The sequence below is a fragment of the Solea solea genome, chromosome 18 (genome assembly GCF_958295425.1).
Source record: "Solea solea chromosome 18, fSolSol10.1, whole genome shotgun sequence".
NCBI lineage: Eukaryota > Metazoa > Chordata > Actinopteri > Pleuronectiformes > Soleidae > Solea > Solea solea.
This window is the reverse complement of record NC_081151.1, coordinates 1,729,203-1,745,345: the sequence shown is the minus strand read 5'-3', so window position 1 is coordinate 1,745,345 and position 16,143 is coordinate 1,729,203. Positions and strand designations below refer to the sequence as shown.

General features: G+C 42.3%; 3 protein-coding genes across 3 annotated transcripts in view; all 3 read left to right on the top strand.

Annotated features, from left to right (window-relative positions):
- kif6 (kinesin family member 6) overlaps positions 1-1,750 on the top strand; it is a 42,803-nt gene extending 41,053 nt beyond the window's left edge. Inside the window, exon 22 of the mRNA XM_058614466.1 lies at positions 4-1,750. Within this exon, the coding sequence (XP_058470449.1) occupies positions 4-20 (17 nt within the window). The 3' untranslated portion in view covers positions 21-1,750. The remainder of the gene's footprint in view (positions 1-3) is intronic.
- On the top strand, positions 1,744-5,123 carry LOC131444289 (potassium channel subfamily K member 16-like). Its single transcript, XM_058614467.1, has 5 exons — positions 1,744-2,381; positions 2,738-2,852; positions 3,271-3,437; positions 4,058-4,226; positions 4,361-5,123. The coding sequence occupies exons 1-5, from the start codon at positions 2,169-2,171 to the stop codon at positions 4,591-4,593; spliced, it is 897 nt and encodes a 298-aa protein (XP_058470450.1). The 5' UTR covers positions 1,744-2,168; the 3' UTR covers positions 4,594-5,123.
- A 100-nt stretch (positions 5,124-5,223) lies between these two features.
- On the top strand, positions 5,224-8,889 carry kcnk17 (potassium channel, subfamily K, member 17). Its single transcript, XM_058615640.1, has 5 exons — positions 5,224-6,077; positions 6,862-6,976; positions 7,269-7,435; positions 7,987-8,155; positions 8,297-8,889. The coding sequence occupies exons 1-5, from the start codon at positions 5,862-5,864 to the stop codon at positions 8,557-8,559; spliced, it is 930 nt and encodes a 309-aa protein (XP_058471623.1). The 5' UTR covers positions 5,224-5,861; the 3' UTR covers positions 8,560-8,889.
- Positions 8,890-16,143: the final 7,254 nt, after the last annotated feature.

The window sequence follows — 16,143 nt, the reverse complement described above, 5'->3', positions numbered from 1 at the left end:
CAGACGCTCTTCATCAGTGACATGAAGTTCTGAGGAGGAAGGTGAGGCCTGGAGCTCTCGTCTCGTCTGACTGCCATCATCTGCCTGTGTGAGTAATGATGGACAGTGATGATGTGAGAGGAAATCATGTCAAATGACTTGAAAAATGCCAAATTTCACATGGAAAAGATGCACCACACACACACACACACACACACATACACATCCTGTTTTCATCCTCACACACACGCACACACACACTTATTGACCATCTAAAAGTGATGCCATTGATGTAAAGGGCAGCGGCATAAATCACGGCACGCGTCGGCCATTTGTGCTGAACAAATGTTGTCTCAAGATATCAGAGGAACGAGCAGAAAATAGGAAACCATCTGTCTCTGATATGTGTTTGAGGACGTAATGAAAGTGTTGTTCAGCGGTGCGAGTGTTTTCATGTCATTCAGAGACGGAAGATGTCTTTGTGCGATGCTATAAATAGCTGTATTTAATATACTGTGTTTGATATTGTGTTCACAAATATGAACAAAGTATTCATAAGAATAATAAGAAGAATAAAGCTGCTTGTTAACAAAGAACTCAACCATTCTAATTAGTTTTACTGTGCTTTCTTCACGTTTCCTTTGTTCTTATTGAATTCAGCAGAGAACGTTTATTTCCACACACATGTTGTGCGGCACGAGTGGAAAATCTCGGTCACGTGGAATGGAAAGTTCACAGAACTGGGAATTTGCAAATATAAGTGAAATGTGTTTGCTGTGGTTTCACTAATGGATTTTCAGGAGTTTAAAATAATCCGTCTCTGGTCACTTTAGCACTTAGAGACAGTGGGGAGGTGGAGCCTATCCCAGCATGCACTGGGCTGAAGTCTGTACCAGTCTTCCTTAAGATACATTTGAAATTCAAATTGGTTTACAGGCATCTGTGTGTCTCCTCTGCTGATCATTGGCAACATTATTACTCACACAAAGTGAAATCACCACGTTGGAGAATGAGCGTCAGTGTCAAACAGCTGCACATGCCGCCTGTGGCCTCTGTGACAAACCTGTTTGCATGGCTTTGCGTCCATTTGTTTGTCGGATGACGAGCAGCTGCACGATTTGCATCAAGTCGCTTTGAAGAAACACTCTGTTGTGGACGAGTCGAGCTTAAATTTATTTATCTGAGTCGTTTATCCTCACCTTAGATATTAGCGTTTGACTCGATGCCTAACTCTGCTCTGCTCTGAGACAACCTTGTACTAAGAGTTCACCTCATGTCAAGCCTGTGTCTATTTTGAGCGTGCATGTATATCATACTAACACACTGAAACCCCAGAGTCTCTCAACTCTCTGGTTTATGGCTCACAATCGAGTAGCGCACGTCTCCACAAAGCCATAAATGTGCTCGGCTCCCGCCTGCGGTGGAGAATCTGCGTCGGATTGTTCTCGCAGATGTCGCAGAAACTGAGCCTCTCGGTCTAAACTGATGAGTTTAAGTGTAATTAAATTGTCTTATCGTTATGAAATGTGCCGCACAGCAGCTTCTGCTGAGTGCGTCACGAGCTGTGTCGTTTTGCGGTTGCAAGTAAATTTGATATTTGAATAAAACGAGTCCCGAGGAAAGAGTCGGCATTTAGTGCTCGGATGAGCAGCAGCAGCAGCAGCAGCAGCATCAGTCCGGTAAAACATTAACTTTTGTTCTGCTGACAAAGATGCCGCCGCCGCCACTTCCTTATTAGTGCAAACAGTTGAATGTGTGTGTGTGTGTGTGTGTGTGTGTGTGTGTGTGTGTGTGTTGTGTCCAGATGTCGCACTAATGGCAAAGAGGAGTTTGATCGTTACCCAAGCAACCTATAAATCAATGCCCAGCATCTCTGGCCGTCTGACCAATGAGAGCGGGATCATTATGGGGAGATGTTTACCAACCGAGTTAGTGCTGTCACCCCAAAGATACAGCTTCACCAAACATCCACCTTCCTCCACGCGGCTGTGATTTGAAGCAGGTTTCACAGAAACTGCCTGTAGCTTACTTTAAAAACACCACACGTCTGTATCTTTGTGGCGACTTCCTGTTCCTTTTCGTGGAAGAGATTGTGCAGTGATGGATGTGGTCTGTGCGGAGCGACACGTGATTAGACCTGATCCTCTGTGAGCGCCAGCGCGTGTGTGTGTCGTCCTCTCTGGTGTTTGATGGCGAGCTTCCAGTTGGCCCGTGTCAAGTTGAACTGGACCACACTGTTGTCTGTGGCTTACTTCGCGTACTTGCTGGTCGGGGCCGTCGTCTTCCAGATCCTGGAGCGAGAGGCTGAGATCAACAACCGCGACCACTTCCAGCTGGAGAAGCTGCATTTCTTGACCAACTACACCTGCCTGGACGGAGCGGCCCTGGAGAAATTTGTTCAGGTTTTCCATCTTTAAAGCAATTGAATCATTGATATTAATGATAATCATTAGAAATGGTTGTTTTATGTTAAAGGTCCCTCGACTGTGTAACTGTCAAATTAAAGATCAATTTTATGATTAGTGTAGGTACATAGTAATAAATGCTCTGACGGTAATCTGACATAAAAGAAATCGATGAGTGTGTCATAATCCAAAACACACAATGTAATTACTGGGATGTAGGTCAGAAAATGATTATAATATGTGTAATAATGTGTCAAGATTGTGACTGAGTGAATAATGTTCTTTCTTTTTTGTGATGTTTTTGTGATGACATGTATCTGTCTGTGTGTGTGTGTGTGTGTGTGTGTGTGCAGGTTATTCTGGACGCCTGGGAAAATGGAGTCAATCCCTCGGGAAACTCTACAAACCCCAGTAACTGGGATTTCAGCAGCTCCTTCTTTTTTGCAGGCACAGTGGTCACAACTATAGGTGAGTGTTTATTATGGTGTCACTGCTGACACGTCGCCTCAACATCACAAACACACTCGTTTACAGTCTGTACGCCCTTGCATCGCGTGAGGGGGAAAAACTCCACAAAACACAAAAAACCTTTGAATGGGGGGAGGAAATATGGTGAAGAGGAAGGATCCCTCTGCCAGGATGGACAGACGGGTGTCACATGCACAGAACAGACAAAACTTCACATTTACAGAAAGTGGAAACATAAAATACAGAAAGTTAAATGTAGAAAATAGCTGGAATTATAATGGAATGGAAAACAATGGTGCAGATTTTGCCAGATTTAGATTTTCTCCATTAGAAGAATGCTGCCAAACATAAAGAAATTAAATGAAATAATTGCAGAATATCATCATCATCATCATCATCCTCATCATTTGCCTCACAGGTTACGGTAACCTCTCCCCCAGCACCGTGGCTGGTCAGGTGTTCTGCGTGTTCTATGCCCTCTTTGGCATCCCGCTCAATCTGGCTTTCCTCAAACAGCTGGGGAAGTTTGTCACCGTCCACCTGGGTCGACTCAAGAGAGGGATGGTCTCAGTCGGTCCTCACAAGGTACCGACGGCGCGCCTCACACACACACACACACACACACACACACACACACACACACTGCTGCGAGATAACATGCCGCAGAGTGTAAAGTAATTTAAATATTATTCTTAATTATAACAACTTTGCAATTAAGTAACAGTTTATATTATGGTACAGTAACAACATGGCACTAGTCATTATGGGATGGGGAGGTAATATTGTGCTAATACCATCTTATTTCTGCCATTTTATCATTAATATCAGTGTAATAGTGTGATAATAAAGGGTTTATTAATAAGCAATATTCAGGAAATAGATTGGTCAATTGTTTTTGAATCATAATTGATAAAACCATATTATAACACATTTTTCCATTGTTATTGCCAAGCTATAAGATGATATTACTATAATATCATATCATATCATATCATATACCACTATTATGGTATGGCTAATTTAAGGTAAATGAAATATTGCTCTACATGTGAAGCTACTTCTGAGTTCATGAGACAAACTGTTTCCTTATTCCTTATTAAATGAAGCGCCTTTATTGCTTTATAACATGTGGTCTGAAACCTTTATTCATGATCTCACGTGAAGCGAGCTGCACTAAACCTGACTGTGGTTTTATCTTTCCGCAGCAAACCGTGGAGGCTCTGGCCATGAGCTTTTACTTGGTCAGTGGCAGCCTGCTGTTCCTGGTCATCCCCCCTCTGCTGTTCAGTTACGTGGAAGGCTGGTCGTTTGGTGAGGGCTTCTATTTCGCCTTCATTACACTCAGCACTATTGGTTTTGGAGATTACGTGGTGGGTGAGTAGAGGGTGCAAACGAGCACCAACGTCATGGACGGATTAACAGTGATCAATTCTCTTAGCTTTGATCCAAAAACATCATTTACTGCCCGGGATGAGTTTGCCGTGTTCTGACCAGGGTTGTTCTTGCAGGGACCGACCCGGGTAAAGAGTACATCTCAGTGTACCGCAGCCTCGCGGGCTTATGGATCATCTTTGCCCTGGCGTGGCTCGCGCTCATCCTCAACATGGGAGCCAGGATGATGGAGCATGTAGTCGTCCTGACTCACCCGGGCTTTAAGAAACAAGAGGAGGAAGAGGACACGTCCTCCTGTAAACTAGAGGACACGTCCTCCTGTAAACTAGAGGACACGTCAAAGATCTGACAGTGGACGTTAGGTTCACGTAGTATTCATTAGATAGAAGCCATGTTGTGTGATTGTTTACTGTAGAACACGGAGGAAAGTGGTATATATTCAGTCCGTATATATTTATTCTTTCTTTATTTGGTTTAATATACGATAAAGGACACATGACAGGTTTCTACCTCAAATTAGATTTGTGCATCAGGGCGACTTGAGGACATTTCAGTGCAGTGAGCGGACATTTAACCTCGTGGATCAGATGTAAAGTCGCGACAACATGAGCTGATTGTTTTTCACCAGTAATTCACATGTGAAATTGTAGAATGTAAATAAAGGGATCGTGGAAAAGAAAGCAGATGTGGAATGAAACGCTGCAGCTGCTGGGACTAGACAACTTTCTTCTTTATCCTTTCTGTGTCACCGATGACGCTGAGTCACAGCGACAGTATTGACTGCATTCGTCCTCTGGAAATGCTTTTTCTAGTGTTTCCAGTTTTTGTCGACATCTTTGTTTTATGTATAAGTGCAAAGATTAATGGAAAGGTCTTTGAAACTGGGAAAACTGCAAAGTGCAGACAATGAATACAAACTGATTTCATGTTGTTTACAGTACAATTTAAATATTTAAATGAGTTAAATATCTTGAAAAAGGTTCATATTTATAATCAGAGATGATATAGTGAGCAGATGTGTGTGCTCACCTTCAAATTTCACTATGGTTACAGATAAAAGTTTGTGACAGTTCTTACTGCAGATGCAGCTGTGTTTTTGTGACGTGATCTAAACTGCCTTTTAACTAAGTTGTCATGTGACATATTTGGTGTGCGTGTGTGTGTGCGTGTGTTTTTGTGAGACCACATCTGTGTGTGTGTGTGTGTGCTGATGCTGAGCTCAGACGTTTATCTTAAACAAACTCATTAATGGTGATGGTGACGTGAGGTGAGAGCATGAGCAGCAGCTGGAGCTCACCAGGACTGATGAAGACTGTGAGATATAACGTTGTGAACTTCTGTAGATTATCTCGAGCTCAGGCTCCTGTCATGACTTCCCTGACCACAAATACAACAATCTTCACCTGCAGCTCAGCCTCTGCGGCCGTTTCCTTCCTCTTCTGCTTGTTTTCCAGCAGATTTGCATTGTTGAGTGCAAAACAGGCGCACAGGTAGCATTTCCTTTACCTGCAATGCGCAGACGGACAAGGAGCCACCGAGCAAGGAAGCACTCACTCCTTGCTGTTGCTGGCTGCACTGACTGAGACCCTGAGATTATCTGGAATCAAAAAGTCCGAGATGAAGATAAAGGAGATGCTGAGTCTGGTCCAGGTGCCCTCCATCCTCATTCTGGGCCTGGTTTACGTGGCCTACGTCCTCATCGGTGGGGTTGTTTTCTGGAAGTTGGAGGGAGAGCACGGACAGGCGGACATCAGTCAAGTAATGATAAGAAGACGCAACCTGCTCATGACGTACACCTGTCTGAACCAAGAGGGCCTGGACGAAATGGTTCAGGTGAGGCGCAGAAATATGGAATAAATATGATGATAATCCACTTTTTAATCCTCAAACCACAGCAACACAGACACATGTCACAGATGTCAGCATGTTACACTTTCCAGCTCTCTCTAAAGTAATCTTATCTATATTTACTAAAAGAACACAAGTCCTACTTATGTAAAATTTATCTAATGTGGAGTTCTACATGTTTTTGACTTGATTGGGTCACTGTTTTTGTTTACACTTGATCCAACAAGCAAATTAATCCCATTGCAGAGATTTACGGGGAAAGTCCTGTTTGATAACCTGGCTGGTGGTGGTCATGTGACTCAGAGGCACCTTCTTTCATGCAAATACCAACTCTGCAGCTTTTCTGCAGTGAGGACGTTCTACTTTGTTTATGTCTCTTGTTGTGACTTCATTTCCACAGCAGCTTGAAGACTGCTGCTGTCACAGAGAAGTGCATTAGGTCACATTGTTTCTGCAGAGTTAAGACTGACATGATGTTGATCCAGACTGAAGAGAACTGGGATTTCTACTGTTCTATCAAAAACATGTCATGCAGATTGTATGAAGAAAAAATAACTGTGTTGATTTCAGAGATGAGTACTTATAAATGTAGGATTAAATATGTTAGAATAACGAGGCGAGAACAGATTATGATGTTTTTCTCAGGTGTAATATTGCACATTTCTCACATCCACACATGACTCGTGCTCTGGATCCACACGAGTCACAATTAGAACTGTGTGTGTGTGTGTGTGTGGCCCAGCTTGTAATGTCTTTGTTTGTTTGTCAGATTGTTCATGATGCATCAAAGTTGGGCCTGAGTTTGAAAAGCAACCGCACGTCAGACGGCTTCTGGAGGTTCACCAGCTCGGCCGTGTTTGCTGCCACTGTGGTCACAACTATAGGTCAGACTGTTAATCTTGTACTAACATCTATTTATTTTATATGATTTAAATTATTACTCAACCATTTTTAGACCCAAATTATCCTGCCAGCATTACAAAGCACTCGTTTATGGAATAAAAATTGTTGTTTAAGATGAAAATGATTTACAAAGACTACAAAATAGTTTACTGCTGTGAATAAATATCCTAATCAAGAAGGAAAATCTCCCAAAAAGTACTTTTCAAAAGATTCGATCATATATACTTAACAAAGTGTGATGTTTTAATTCTCAGTGTGTTTGGTCTCCTGCAGGTTATGGGAGCATGAGTCCCAGCTCCACCAAAGGACAGATCTTCTGTGTGTTCTTCGCACTCATCGGCATCCCGCTCAACGTCGTGGTGCTCAACAGGGTGGGCAAGTACATGCTCGTTATCGAGAGGAAAATATGTGACTTCTTTGAGGGAAAGACTGGGCGAAGGGTAAGTCTAATATATAATATATTTCAGCCACAAAATGCGGTAGTGCATCAACACATTTCAACACAAAATGTAGCTAAAAAATGTTTTCGACATTTTTCAACCTTTTTCCGACAATTTTCAACATTTTTTTCAACCTTTTTCCGACATTTTTAAACATTTGTCAACCTTTTCTGACATTTTTCCACATTTTTCAATTTTTTTCTGACATTTTTCCAAAATGTTCAACCTTTTTCTGACATTTTTCAACATTTTTCAACATTTAGAATAAAAAGCGTTTCCCTATTCAAATGCATTTGTAGCCTAAAGAAAGACGTGACTGTGAAGTTACTCTGTGTTTGGAGTGAAAAGAAACCAATTGTATAAAAACACAAAAGGTTCTGAGCTGAGACAGTGATGCGCCTCAGCCTCTTGTGGCTGAAATGTGTATTACACCAACAATAACATTTGCTGCAGTGATGCTGTAAAGAAATACACTTCCATAGAGTCTAAATATGTTTGTTTTTACACACTGAAGTGAGGAAAACTATAATTCTTTCTTGGTTTGAGTACAGAAGGTGTCCCGCTTCTGTGTCCACCTGGTGTCCTACTTACTCGGCGTACTTCTCTTCTTCATCATGCCCATGCTGGTGTTCCAGAAGTTTGAGGGCTGGAGCTTGTCCCAGACCATCTACTACTGCTTCATCAGCCTCAGCACCATCGGCTTTGGAGATTATGTGGCAGGTGCAGCACCGGTGATATTGTGTCAATGGATTAGTCAATGATACGTTGTTGTTGTCTTGGACAATGAAGGCATTAAAGGAGGCGTCTAACAGATGTAGCTTCACAGTGTGTGTTGTGTTCACTCGTCTCTCTCTTTCACAGACACTAACCCTGACAAACATTACCCAGACTGGTACAGCGTCCTGATGGCCTCGTGGATCTTCTTTGGCCTGGCTTGGTTGGCTCTGGTCATCAACCACTCCATCGACATCCTGGAGCAGCTCAACAACCTGGTCAAACAGCGGTGGGGTGGAGCCAAGCGGGGGGAGGAGTCTTCTTCCGGCGGCACAGAACCTGACAATCCCGACTCGTGCGAGGGCGAGGGCGAGGACGACGAGATCAGGAAGCCTCCGATAAGTCAGTGAATCTGTTTCTGTGAGATTTCGACACCAAACGAAAGATTCATTTTTACTGAGTCACTTTTGTTTGATGCAAAGAAGAAGAAGAAGAACTGTCTTAAAAGAAGAGAGAAGTCTCTCTGCATCAGCCAGCTTTTAATCCTCAAACCAAACAGTAATACTGATATCAGCACATCACTCTCTCTCTCTCTCTCTCTATGAATAGTGCATTTACTCATAATGTGTGTGTATAAATATGAGGCGTGTCTGTGGGTGTTACTAATGCATTAAACACTAAATGATATATACGACACATTTTTTTTTCAGTAAATAAAAGAGACCAGAAGATGTAACTGATGTAACTAACAGAATCTCTTTATTTCAATATTCAGTCCATATTGAAATAACTAAAAACTTCTTACACTTGTGTATTTAGATGATGTAACAAAGTCAGTTTTTCAGTCACAAATGTAACAAGACACTAGAAACAAACACTAGACCGTAGACACAAGAACAGCTGAACGTCACATAATAATGCATCGGACAAATAACCTGAACACAGTCTTGAGAGAAGTGCCGCTTATTCAAAGAAGTAAAATTAAGACGTGAGCACTGGACAAGAGGAAAGGAATTGGGCTTGTAACTGGAAGGTCGCTGGTTCAATCCTGGGGACGGTCCAAGAGCTGGGGTGCCCCTGAGCAAGGCACCCGGTTATGTGCTGACCACTGCTCATGCACCCGGTTTGTGTGTGTAATTCTAACTTTAAACTCTGAATTATACGTATATTTATTTACTGAAAGAATAACGGCAGTTTTAACATTTTGCATCGTCATGTTCTACATGTTCTGAAATGGTGGAGGTGGTCATGTGACTCTCATGCAAATACCCTGCTTTGTTTATGTCTCTTGTTGTGACTTCATCTCCACAGCAGCAAAGTCGTGTCGTCTGTGCATCACTGAAGAGAACTGAGATCTCAACATCTTTACTGCAGCTTTACTGACGTCTCCTCTGCTGAGACAATATACTAAATACTAAAGTGCACAGTAGAACCTTATTAAACCTGATTAAAGCTGCGACCTCAATAAATCAAACTCTTACTATTATATTTCATTCCATTTAATATTTATCAATTCGTTTTTTTTACTTTAGGTAAAATGTAATGTGCGTTATATCCACAAGGTGGTGCAACTGTAACACACTGGAGAAATCACATTTCAAACCAAAAGCAAAGGCTCAGATGCACTGTATGGCATATTTATACAGTTTTGAATTCAACAATTAAACTTTACTGATCACATTCTCACAGCAAATATAGACTGACATGACTTTCTTTTCCCTGCAGTAAATTATATATATATATTGATAGTAATTTGATGTCCAGATAAAGTCTGATGTAATTTCTTGTACTTTTTACATGGTGTTTTCTTTGAGCCGATTACTTCATTTCACTGAGGCTCACACTGGAAAAGCACTGTAGAAATCTCCTGAGGATCATATATCACAGAGCGAGACAGTCTCCGCTGAGGAGGAGTGAATGACAAACGCAGACTTCAAGCAGCAGGGGCAGGAGAATGGAAAAATGAGAAAGTGCTGCAGTGATGGATGGTAAAACAAGAGAAATGAAGTCAGTTTAAAAAAAATAAAAAAATTGGGGGTGGGGGTGTGTGCAGAATTCCAGACAGCAAACTCTTTCTCCACGGATAATTGAGTGAAAACTAATATACCGTGGTTTTCAGCTTTTATATTAAGTCACCTGACCGAGCTGTCGTTGGTCATCATCGTTTCCTTTTAGGAAAAACATGAAAGTTTGTGTGAAATATCGAAGCACTTTTACATTCCTGAGCGCTGCACTTCATGCATGACTGCACTACTTTACTTTCTGGTGCAAAGGTCAAAGGTCGCTTTGTGTATGTGTGTGTGTGTGTGCGCCTCAAAGAAACAACTGACGGGAACTAAGTGCTGCATCTGTGTCGGCCGCCGTCTGCACGGCTGATACAGTTATAACAGCTGCTTTATTCATCTATAATTACCATAAACATCACAAATGTGGCCTAGTATTATATTCATTTGCACTTTATTACAGCGACGTCAAACGCAACGACAACGGAGGACGTCCGTCCGTCCGGCCGGGGGCTCGTCTTACGTACCGCTCTGTACCGTCCTGTTCCTCTCTGTGGAACGCTTCAGCGCGGTGATTCTCAACTTGGATTAAACAAGTAAACCACAGTTTTTAAGACTGACAGCAGATGTGCACTAAAATGAGCAAACCTTCAACTACAAAATAAAGCCAATTAACTTAAGCTCAAATCTAAATATATCTAGATTTCTTTAACATGTTTTCTCCACACATGATTGAGCAGCCGTGCCTCGGGCCGACTCTGGTTACACACATATAATGTACAGGATGATTCGATGAGTTAGAGGAATGTTAAAAGGTTCAGGAGCTTTTCCCCAACATTGACCATGTGGATTTAGTTCCCTGCCTCATCAGGCTATTTCTAGAACATTGTAATGGCAGCTAAACAGAAGGAAATAACTGTCCCTGAGTTTCTCTGTGTTTCTCTGAGTTTCTCTGAGTTTCTCTGAGCTGCTCCAGGTGCAGACAGCACAGTGTCCTCCCCCGTGTTTTAAAGAGATAATGGTGACGTGATTATCACATGCCACTTCACTTCATTCCTCTCAGATCACACCTGTCGCCTGCCTAACTCAGAGCCGTTAAACCAGAAACACCAAAGTTACTCCCCGTGTCTCTTCTTCTTCTTCTCTGCTCGTTTTCTGATCCTCATCGCCCTGGAGAACAGGACTATGAGCCACAAAGAAAATAAGTTAAGTTTTAAAAAAGTAGTTTTAACCTTTGTCAGTTGACTGAGGGCCTGTGGTGGATAACATAGCCTCAGCGGTCTTATACAGACATCACATCACATGGCTGAGAGGACACTTTCACATATCAGGGGTTAATAGAATATGAAGATATTGAAGATATTGGCCTTGTTTATCACTGTGTCTCAATTGAGTGGCTGCATCCTTCAGAGTCTGCTTATGAAGACTGACTGCAGCACAGCAGCGCGACTTCCATTCCTGAGCAGCGACTCAAGGATCTAACGGGGGAATCCATCTCAAGCCAAACTATCTCACATGTCAAGAAGACGTCATGGCAGCAAACACCGAAAACTGAACGAGAGAATCTCACGTTTGAACTGAATTATCAGGCTTCAATGGTACAAAAGTAAAACTCCTATTAATCCTAATAATCCTTTTCGTAACAGTCGTCTGTTTCCCCACGCGTCACTTCTCTCAGCTGAGCCGGTCCAAACACTGCTCCTCTGATCTATCCTTTTGTTTTTATTCATTTCTAAATTCAGTGGATTATTCCAGAGTGGTATGTTGATGACATGTCATGACGTGCGGCATCTAACACTTATCACCAGCGTAGATTGCCATCTTGATTCAGGAATTCATTGTCAAATAAAATCCATCCATAAAAATATGCGTTAAAAAATTATTACTTATTACTTATCAACTAATCCCATAACGGCCGACCTGTTTCTTTTGGCTGACATGACAAACCACATGTTTCACACACACGCAGAATATGTCAGCTATGTAGGTGTGTCTGTCTCTGTGTGTGTGTGTGTGTGTGTGTGTGTGTGTAAGCTGTGCAGGATACTGTAGCAGAGGCAGCTATTTGATGTGTAATGCTGTGGTCTCACACACACACACACACACACACACACACACACAGTGTAGCACAACCTACTGCATCAACACAGAGAACAACATGGATGTCTCGTCTATGGTATTCATTCTCCACATGCCACGAACTCATGAAAGAACTCAACATTTTTACCTGCTGCAGTAACAATATGCATAAGAATGGAGTTTTTAGGTTTCTTTTCTTTTCTTTTCTTTTCTTTTCTTTTGTCGGTTTAAAAAGCAAACTCGTCCTCCGGGTGAAGCTTTGTGCGTTTGTCATGTAACGGTAGCCTCAACCAATATTATCCTTTGTGCTTAAGTGTTAGTGTCTTAAGTAACACACGTCTTTTTACATGTAGGACGTCTCATTAGTTCTCCACAGAAGAACACAAAAGCCTTGTGTTGTTATAAAGTGAAGCCGGACTGGATTAACACTAAACCGTCCCGGGACTATTTTGTTCATGCTATGAAAACATCTGATTTGTGCTTCATTCAACACATAGAGCGCACAGATGGGAACCACGGTCACGTGATAAGACTTGTCAACTATTCCCCGACATAGAAGTCCTGAAGTTTTCACGACAATAGAGGATTTTGAGAGAAATCTCAGAAAAAGTGGAAGAAGAGATGGCTTCTAAGTATATTACGTACAAGAAACAACTCAAATTCAGGGAAAAGAGAACCCCGGCATTTAGGGTTAGGGTTAGGCATGGAGAAGACGTGAGGTTAGGGTTAGGGCCAAGATGACCTGGTAAGGAAACACCTCCGCTCGCTTCTATGGAAGTTTACCAGCGCTTAATTGCCTGTTTCATCGTGGAAAAGGAAGCATGTTCTGATTTCCCTGCCTCCTCTTTCAGATGCTGGAGTTCCGACAGTTATCACAGGCTTGTGTGGTTCCTCTGGATCAGGGCTGAAATATTGAGTTTGACCCATATTAACAGCTGGTTATCAGCGCGCTGTTTCATCACAACATTTCTGTGGCTGTTAATCATTGACAAGCAAAGCATCTGCTCAGATCTGGCAGGAGAAAACAGCGAGGACGGATATTAAAAAAAAAAAAGGAATTTAAAGCTAATCTAGATACTGAAGAATATAACTGCTATAAATGACTAATGCTTGAGTGATCGGTCCAAAGGTTAATGACATCCTTGAGCAAAGACACTTAACCCCATGTAACCCCAGTATTCCTTTATCCTTTATTGCTTCTTCACATTTGGCCCCAGTATTAGCAGAGTGGCTCACCTGATATGTTTGCCTTATGCGTGTCTCTTTCATTCCCACTCATTGGACCCAAACTCCCTGTTGTGAGCCAATGGGAGGACAACATGCACATCCTGCCTCTAAAATCATGTGTGGATTCTTTTTCCTCCTCCTCCAGTTCTGTCGATCTGCAACACAGCTGACGCCAGCCTTCATGTTTACGTTCCTTACGAGGCAGCGACTGCAAATCCCAAACAATGTCTGTAATCAGACGAGGGCACAGATACACAGATAGGAGAGGGTCGAGCTGTAAGCAAGTGCACAAACTACCACTCGGGGGGGAGAAGAGATCATCTGAAGACCAAACTGAACAGAAGGGAGGAAATAAAATCACAAGTCCAATATTTCTTTGACTTTTAAACATCGGCACTTCCAGTTATTAGATAAAGTCATAGATAGATAGATAGATACACAGGAAATTATTTCTTTCATCTTTCTTTCACATTTGCATGATAAAGAAGTGCCCACATGAAGAAAGACAGAAATGAATTCTCCTGCTAAAAAGCCCCATTTATTCTTTTTTTTGTCCCCGCCCACCCCTGCACTGCTGCTGCACTCAGGTCTGATAGTTTTGCTTGACAGAGCCCGTTTTCAGCACAGCACACGAATAATGCTGACATTGTTTCCAAGAACACAGCAAGACAACGTCAAGGAAAGCAACACACTGCAGCTTTAAGTGAGTTTCACATCAGTAGATTTCAGTGCAGGTGAGTTTGTCCACATGTGTCTCGATGAGGGGGCGGGGACTTTACGTCAGTGCTCGTACACAGAGCTACAGTCAGAGAACAGGATGTTTGCCAGTAAAAAAAAACAAAAAACACACAGTCGCCCACAAAGCAAACATGAACAACAAGGTGCCAAGGTCACACTCCGACTGTTTTGACTAATCGCAGAGCAGATACAAAATAATCTCAGGCCTTGGTGACATGCTCGAAAGTGTACAGGAGTTTAACTCTTCCTAAGTATTCATTAACAGAGCACATGCACACGCATCTGTCTGTCACATGTACACCTGTGCTGCGTCTGTGCTGCGTCTGTGCTGCTGCAGGTTTACAGTGTGTAGCAGAAGAAAAGGGAGATTTCTGACCACAGAGACTGACAATAATCTACTGTAAAGCTGTGTCAAGGCTAATGGGAGCAACAACAACCGGTAGATCAACTTATTAACTGATCAATCTAAAATTAATGAACTATTACCTCAATTGATTGTTTTTGTTGTATTAAAATCTCTGGTTCTAGCTTCAGTTCTAAGATAAGATTTATTATCTTCAGGTTTTGAGTCATTGGGGGCGACGGTAGCTCAGTGGTAGCGCGAGTTGTCTTTCAACTTGAAGGTTGTGGAGTTTGATTCCCAGCTCTGCTCATTCTACATGACACTTAATCATGTAGAAAGGGAGTGAAAGACAGAAAACTGTGGTGTAAAGCAGCTCTGAGTGGTCATCAAAAGCAGAAAAGTGCTCTATAAATACAAACATTTACATCCCATCACAGTAAACATGTCTTGTTTACTATGTGTGCTACGTGGTGGAATAGTGTGTGTGTGTGTGTGTGTGTGTGTTTCCAGTTTCCTCCCACAGTCCAAAAACATGCAGAGGTTGAATGAACTCTAAGTTACTCACAGGTGTAAATGCAGTCAGTGCAGAGATGGATGTTTGCTATGTCATCAAGTGTTGGAATTTTGGTTATGGCCAAAGCTTGATAATCAGCTCATCCTGGAATGGAACTCCCTCTAACCCCTGATAAATAAAATGTGAGGTCACAATGATCTTGTAACCGAATGTGAAGAATCTCTTGGTGAATTCCTGAGATATCTGGATATCTGGACTTTCATTATGATTTGTGATAATATTTGACAGAATTTCAAAATAAAAGTGTTTGTTTTGATGACGAGCAGAAAAGGTTTCCCATACTGCATTGTTCATTGTTAATTGGATGCTCTAAATTGATGCCAGCCACAAGGGGGCGCACATCCAGTGTACTCCTAGTGCCGGATCATAATCCTGGATAAATGGGAGGGTTGCGTATATGCAGATCATCCGCTGTGGCGCCCCCTAGAGAGGGAGAAGATGGGGGGCTGCATGTGGCCCACGGGCCGCAAGTTTGAGACCCCTGATTCAAAGAGAGTGCAATGGTCACGCCGCCACCTTTCACCTCATCGTGCAGATGAAAGTAGTGTGTGTGTGTGTGTTTGTGTCTAATTTACTGGCAGTTTGTCCAGTTATCGTTGAGACATCGTCAGCAGGTAACATTCTGTGGGAACCGTGAACGTGTGAATTCATGTCAAGAACACATGCTGACACGTTTGAGTCAGGATCAGAGACAGAGACATTTTCTATAGTCTTTATCTTTGTGGTCGTTGTTGTTCAACACTTGTTCTAACGAATGTTCACTTCACACTTATCTTTTTCTCTTGGTCTCTCAGATTGTGAGAGCCTTTGTTCTCGGACTGCGACTCTCACACCTTCAACACATCATGATAATAACGTGTAACGGATCATTTGGGAGATTACAGAACATAAAAATTGACCTGCACGTGACCTACTGAGAAACCACAGGTACATTTCAACATTTTTCTGGGTCAGTTGAGTTAAAACAGTGGTCTGTTTACACACTGCTCGATAACGGACAACTACAAAGAGTCTGTGTCACTTACAGGGG

Excerpts from the sequence above, each read along its gene's own strand:
- LOC131444289 (XM_058614467.1), top strand. The coding sequence starts at position 2,169 with ATGGCGAGCTTCCAGTTGGCCCGTGTCAAGTTGAACTGGACCACACTG. Across the intron at positions 2,382-2,737 it reads CCCTGGAGAAATTTGTTCAG|GTTATTCTGGACGCCTGGGA; the intron begins GTTTTCCATCTT and ends GTGTGTGTGCAG. Across the intron at positions 4,227-4,360 it reads TTTTGGAGATTACGTGGTGG|GGACCGACCCGGGTAAAGAG; the intron begins GTGAGTAGAGGG and ends TTGTTCTTGCAG.
- kcnk17 (XM_058615640.1), top strand. The coding sequence starts at position 5,862 with ATGAAGATAAAGGAGATGCTGAGTCTGGTCCAGGTGCCCTCCATCCTC. Across the intron at positions 6,977-7,268 it reads CACTGTGGTCACAACTATAG|GTTATGGGAGCATGAGTCCC; the intron begins GTCAGACTGTTA and ends GGTCTCCTGCAG. Across the intron at positions 8,156-8,296 it reads CTTTGGAGATTATGTGGCAG|ACACTAACCCTGACAAACAT; the intron begins GTGCAGCACCGG and ends TCTCTTTCACAG.